General features: G+C 40.3%; 1 protein-coding gene across 1 annotated transcript; it reads right to left on the reverse strand.

Moving 5' to 3' along the window:
- Positions 1-5,463: 5,463 nt before the first annotated feature.
- six3b (SIX homeobox 3b) lies at positions 5,464-7,007 on the reverse strand (the record flags this gene model as incomplete). Its single annotated transcript, XM_079293991.1, has 3 exons — positions 5,464-5,602; positions 6,192-6,875; positions 6,970-7,007. 3 exons carry the CDS (start codon positions 7,005-7,007, stop codon positions 5,464-5,466), a joined length of 861 nt encoding a protein of 286 aa, XP_079150117.1.
- Positions 7,008-7,386: the final 379 nt, after the last annotated feature.

A 7,386-nucleotide genomic window follows, 5' to 3' on the forward strand; every position in this document is an offset into this window, starting at 1 on the left:
AAATGCGCAAAACGCGTCACCCGCGCTGCCGGGCTCTTGCGCCGGATGAGAGAAGAGAGAGAGAGGGAGAGAGACTATGCGTGTGTATGCGTGTGCAGATAGAAGAGGTGGGTTTTTTTGAGCACAAGAGACGAAGAGGGGGATGGAATTCACCCGCAGGCACCACGCGCGTCTATGTAAGTGTGTGTGTCATGGCCAGACACCCAATAGAGCCAGTCAATCAGTCAGTCCTTATGCATGGGCACAGACAGCGCACACACACACACACACACACACACACACACACACACACACACACACACACACACACACACACACACACACACACAACAAGGAGAGTCTGGAGGGACAGAACAAATGCTATAACGACATTAGCCTGCAAGTTGCTGCAATCTGAGTATCTTATAATATTACTGTTTCCATACCCACTACAGTCACAGCAGCAGCTCCTATGGGAATATTAGGTGTGGAAATGTTTTTGGTCAGCAGTGAGAGTTGCTGCACCAGAAAGATGCACAAACTGAGTTTGAGTGGAAGACCGTAGATCCAAAATTGCACACCTGTCTATATATTTACAATGTCTTATTCCTCTGTGTTAATCCTTGTAGTATTACGATGCCAATGAATTCCACAACAAACCTGTTTATATATTCAATTTCTGTATTAATTGTATTAAATGATGTAATTTCAGTGCAGCAACTTATTGTATGCATGTTTAATTGTAATGTATTTGCTGCAATAATGCTGATTATATCATAAGTAAGTGCAGTAGTCAGTTTCATCTATTTTTGAATGTATATATATAATTATTTGTATTATATGTTATACATGAAACTGCTGTAGTTTTGGTAATGTTATTGTTTGTGGAGTAGTAGCTGTTGCCGTTTTGAGACCGAATGAAAATAAATAAATAAATAAACAATAAACTTGCAACGATCATCAAGATGTTTTCAGGTATTAAAATGCATGTATTATACATTTACCCTGATTGTGCGTCCACTTTGTCATTTTTTCATGTATTTTATGTTATTTTACTAGATTTAAGTTGACCTTTTATCAATTTAACATACACATGACATGTGACAGATCCATGGAGGTCAGGGTCAGGGTTTCAAAACAACTCTTCATGCAGAAGTAAAATAACATTCATGATTATTGTCAAACATTTCTTTAACATGTATTGTACTTGCAAATATGTCCACGTGCCCTCTCACAGCTGGCCACGTACAGAGAAAAACATCTGAACTCTTCAGTAAAATATTGAGCATCGTAACCTGCTGTACCTGTACAGCAGGGGTCTCTAACTGGCGGACCGCGGTCCGGATCCGGACCCAGACGCAGTTGCATCCGGACCCAGGACCTAAAATCGATATTTCGGAATCATACATATTAGGCAGCGAGTTTTCACTTTTAAGCGGCGCATCTTATACAGCCGTTACGGTACTTGTTCAGAGACGAGGAAATAGAAACAAGAGCAGGAAAATTGCGCTAATCAGAGAGGTTATCTCACATGACGTTCTCCAAAAAGAGAAAGGTGTTCAGAGAGAATGTAATTTACAAGCATGAATGAACAGACTCTTCTATGTTAATTCTTCCCGCAGGCAGTTAAATCCAGCATGTCTCATATGTTCAGAAACCGTAACTATTGATAAAAGCGGCAAATGAAGCGCACTACGAGACAAAGCACAACTCCTTTGAACAAACGTACCCACTCACATCTAAATGAAGACACAGAAAATAAACCTAAGAGCCCAAAATGATCAGAATCCTAACGCATGAATTCACTGTCCAACAATGATGTTACCAGAGAGAATAGAGCTGAAACAAGTGTTAATAACCACAGATAAAGTCCATGCTCACTGAATTTAAAACTGCATTTAAAACTTAATTTAAAGCTGCAGGACAATTCAGTGAAATTAATGTTTCGAAAATGAATTACTTTATTTTAAGATGCACATTTTTCAAAAGCTTTCTGTTATGTCAGTTATTCTTTAATCCAGCCCTTACTGTACTTGAAAACTTGAAAACTGAGAATAATAATTGTTAAAATATAACTATATAATTGATGTGTACTTTCTTTATTTGATTTGAAAGTTGTTGACTACACAGAGACATTGTTACTACTACTAGGCTTCTTCAATGTATATGTATATATATATATATATATATATATATATATATATATATATATATATATATATATATATATATATATATATATATATATGGCACTAAATAGCGCGAGTTAGATATTATTGTGATGTTTCGGACCTTTGCCCGAGGAGATTTTCTCAATCTGGACCTTTTGGAATTTTAGTTGAAGACCCCTGCTGTACAGCATCTGGCCAGCTGCGCCACCTGTTGGCTCGTGGGACGTAACGCAAGGATGATGACGCTCCCGGGACGTGACGTCACGGGCCGCTGCGTTCAAGTGCTCCTCGTAGATTTCGACGGTGATCGAGTGGATATCTGTCACACGAGAGTAACTCATCTTTGAGTTTAATTTGTTGTAAATAGTAAAAGTACCCGTCTTCAACATCTGGTCAATTAGGACACATTGGGAGTTTTGGAATTTCTACCATGTGTAAGCTTTCTTGCGATACATAGGCATTGATATATATATATATATATATATATTAATGCCTAACACGTGATACATTTATAACGTAAGATGTTATCTATCCATATCAGTAGAAAATAAGGTTAAATATTACAAGGAAGTGTGGACCTTGAAGAAAACTGACCCAAAACCTTGTTTTTAACATGTGGGTGATTTAGGCTAGTGCATAATCATTGCACAATTTATTATGATTTGATGTAAAGAGTTGTGTAAATATTCCAGCAAAATGTCTAAACAAAGTCTAATTAGAAATGAGGTGTGAGGTTAGGAATATGTGTGTGTGTGGTTGTTGATTCTTCTTTTTCGAGTGTTACTTTATTCATTGTTGAACTGTAAATAGCAGAGCATCTATTTCTACTGTCTATTTATGTTTTGAGTAAAGGGCAGGCAAAAGAAGATTGTTTTCTTCTCCCTCTTCCTTTTCGGTCACATATAGAGCTGCGTTTTGACTGTCAACTTTTTAATTGTTCTACTGTGCGCACTACCATGAGCAGCACAAATAAAAAAAATGTAACTAAATGAACTTTGGCATGTTCCAGAGCCTGACAAAGAACCTTAACCGGGTTTGTTGCCTTCAGCCGCCATCTCTCCTGAGTGACTCTGTCCTCGCTCCACTTGTTTCTTCCCTGTTTGTTTGTTTGTTCCTTCTCACTTTTTACTGATTTTGTTGCAGTAGCGCATCATATTCATGTGTCCACCAAAGGTTTGTGTAACACATAAACTGTGACAATTTCACATCACTAATAAAAACTAGCTAATCAGACTAGCCAGCGTCTTCTGATTCTTGACCCGCCAACACTTGACCTTATGCCATATTCACCCTACACCCCCACCCTCATTGTTAGAGCAACTAAATAATGGTATCTGACGTGTTGCATCCGTTCAACCCGATTCTTATCAAAGCTTGCGTCGTGTTTTTAACTGTTTATTTTCTGTTCATTTTACTCCACTTTTCCGTCTCTACTTTGCCCACAAGGTGGCGCAACTGTGGCGGCTCCAGTGGCGGCTCCAGAGTTTGGTCACAGCGCTGCAGAAACATCACTGCAGGTCAGCAGATGAGTGGAAGTGAGAGAATAACTCTTTCGTCCAGTTTCAGAGATTATATGTCTTCTTACGTGAAAAAAATGTGTATGTTGGAACCTTTTTTTAATTTTCTTTCATTGCTTTTTAGGGATTTTCTTTGTCTCAACAATATATTATTTGGTTTTGTGGATGTACAGTTTACAACCATATCTTTACAAATCAAAAAACTAAAATAATACTCTGCAGACATCTTGGAAACGATTGGGAAAATCTAGTGATCTCTGACTTGAACAGGAAAAACAAAAAAGTAGCCAGACAGTGAGCATTCAGATCTTTTACTGAATTCAATCACAAGTAAAAGTCCTACATTTACATTTCACTTAAAAGCTCGAAAGATTGAGCATCAGAGCACTCATTATGCATGATGCACCATTTCAGAATAATTCATGTCATGATGTTGGATTATAATTATTCATGCACCAATGTGTTCATTATTTTAATATTGAAGCTGATATAGAGGTGGAGCTAATTTTACATAAATTCAGGAATACATAACTTATCTTATAATAACATAGTTATGTATTTGTTGACTGAATTCAATATCATTCATTTGAATCTGCAAAGTAACTGAAGTTGAAATAACTGTAGTGCAGTAAAAAGTATATTGCTCATGAATTGTAATGGAGTAGAAGTATAAAGTAGCACAAAATGGAAATACTTAAGTATCTCAAAATTGCACAGTGCTTAAGTAAAAGATGAATGGCACCAGATGAGGGACTTAAATCCCAAAGACGCCTTGAAAATTTAAACGCAGAACTCACTGAAAAAATAACATGCGTTTAGAGTGAGTCTTGCGTCATAGAGATGTTTTCAAAACATTTGTTACTGTTTTATTGAGCAAAGTTCTTCGATTGTGTATCCCTTGAACAAGTAAAAATAGATAATATTATGGAATAACAAACATAATTCATCAGAACTCTGAAAAGAAAACACTTTACATTTATACATGTTTTAAACTCAATTGTGTTTTAACAGTTAATAAATGCTTCATAACACACTGTAAGGATTTGTAACACTGTCACTTTATACTGTGTTATCAATAATTCATTAACGTGTTTGTGCACCGTGTCATTATGTTTCATTGTAGAACAGGGACAGTGATGTTGTGATAAAAAAAAAGAGCGGGCACAATATCATATATTAAATAATTGTATTTATATAAAATACCAAAACATTTACTCAGCATCAAATAACATAAACATAAAGTACAACATAGTGTCACAGGCAGACTGCCCAGTGAACTCTGTGAACTTAAAATAAAGTAAAAGTGAAGGTAAAGAAACAGAAAAGTTCATGAACATACAAACAGCCAGAGGCTTCAGTGCGTATTGATTGTCGAGCAGTAGACATCCAGGGGTCTTCCAACAGTTTCATGAAAAAAAGTAATAATAACAATGACACATAATTAGAGAAAATAAGAGTGTTTAGCTCACTGGCAGGTTTCAGTCTGTAAAGGTCCTCCCATGTGGGGGTCCCTGAGTTAAAGTCCAACAGGGGTCCACGGCTTGATGTCTGTTTGATGGTGTAAACTGGGTCAACACATGTGCACCGGCACCATCCAGTGATGTTGTCAAAAATACACAGTAACATCAGCTGTTTGGTGGGCTGAGGTGATATTTAGGATGAAGCTGTTTTATACCCTGAACGTTGATTGCAACCCAAAATCTGCCCAGCCTTTTTTTCCTGAATACATCCTCCTCTCTCCGCGGTAATCCACGACGGACCATCTCAGGCCCCGAAGTCCATTTTATATTTGAGTCTCAAACATCCAAGTCAGAGTCACTGTCCGTTACTGAGAGAAGAGTTTCTCCATCTGCGCGCTCCCCGCCTTCGTCTGGACTGCACTCTCCTCCGCTAAATGACCGCGCACCTCCTGGACACATCCGGTGGTGTTGCAACCTGAAAATGAACAGAGAAAGAAATGAAAAAGGGAGAAGTCCGTTTAAACCCAAGTGTGTCCAAACTGAAGTAAAATGTTACAGGTTAAAATTGACAAACAAAGGTTGTTATTTTGCTATTGTGAAAAATAGAGCACAAATAAAGCCCGTAACGAAAACTAAGTAAATCATAAATAATCTCCAGTTTAGCAATTTGAGCCCATTCATGCACGTTTTGCTCACACCAATAGGAGGGATGACCCACACACTGACCCTGAAGCAAATTATAGGGAGAGAGAGGGATAAAGACCGTCCAGGTCAGACTGACTGAAGGAAAACAAAAACCTTCAAGCTGAATGGCCGTGCACTTTTACGCATGAATGGCCTTTAAGCACAACCGTGGCTGCCTGTGGAGACGAAATTTCCTTAACGAGAGAGTGAACGTGTCAGTGAATAACCAATAAAGAGATTCTATTTTTGACATCGTGGTTTTCTTGATTTTTAACAATATTTCGATAGTATACTGATAAAATAAACATGTATTCAACTCAACGACACCTGCATGTTTCCGTGACACTCAATGGACAACTTATTTCGTCAAAGTCACTGACCTGTTCTTGGCTGCTGCCGCCCGGTCTCTCTGTCTCCGGTTTTTAAACCAGTTCCCAACCTGAGTCGGTGTGAGTCCAGTTGCGTGCGCCAGCTCCCGCTTCTTCCCAGGGTTCGGGTACGGGTCCTGCAGGTACCACTCTCTTAGCAGCCCCCGCGTGCGCTCTTTGAAGCAGTGCGTCTTCTGCTCACCGTCCCAGATTGTCCTCGGTAACGGGAACTTCTTCCTCACGCGGTACTTGTCAACAGGTCCGAGCGGTCGACCCCGGAGCTTCTCTGCCTCCCGGTAGTGAGCTTCGAGCCACATCACCTGGAGTTTACCATGCGAGGCGCGCGTAAAGCGGTGCGTCTCCAGGATGTGATAAAGCTCGCGGAAGCTCCCCGTGTGGTAGGCCACCACGGCGCGAGCCCGCTGCACGGATTCGTGCTCAGATATGGAGTCTCGACCGTCTGCGGTCACCGGGAGAGACCAGAGGAAGCGGGCCAGCCGCTCGATGTCTCCGGTCTCCTCCAGGGTCTCGCAGACGCTGGCGATCTGCGCCGCGGAGAAACACAACCCCGGGAGAGCCAGGGGAGGACAAGCGGAGGGGGGGTCCTCCGGGGACTGCAAGCGTGCCAGAATAGGGGGCCCATCCGCGAAGTGTGGCAGGAGGATCCGGGAGGCTGAGAAAAAGTCGAGCGGCGACCTGAACACCATCTGGACGTCAGAGTGAAACCAGAGACGAAGTGTCTCGGAAACGGTCTGACAGAAATGTGCTGAAGTCGAACTCTTCAGCTCACCTGGGAGTCCGGGAGGGACCCTGGATCTGACTCCTCATTGGATACCCTGGGGCTGATGCGGGGTTGTCATGACAGCACTGTCAATCAAACACAGAGGATTTATCCCTCCTTTTAAGCACAAGCTGGACACATGAAGCCTATTCTTAACAGACTCTCTATTGGGAAACATTTCAATTAACAGGAAACCGAAAATGACTTAACTCAAGTGCCACTTTCTCTCTTTTTTTTCCAAAAATGGCAACATGAACAAAAAAATATAGTTCACTGTAAAATCTTTCTCTACATTGTTGTGGTATGAATTCTTAATGTTTGTAAGATGTTTAATGCAACAAAAGGCAACAACTTTATAAACCACATCTCAAAACTTATCTTTAAAAAAGCTTTTTATTAATGCAAGCACACGATGTTGTTTCCAAA

The sequence above is a fragment of the Melanostigma gelatinosum genome (assembly GCF_949748355.1).
Source record: "Melanostigma gelatinosum genome assembly, chromosome: 21".
NCBI lineage: Eukaryota > Metazoa > Chordata > Actinopteri > Perciformes > Zoarcidae > Melanostigma > Melanostigma gelatinosum.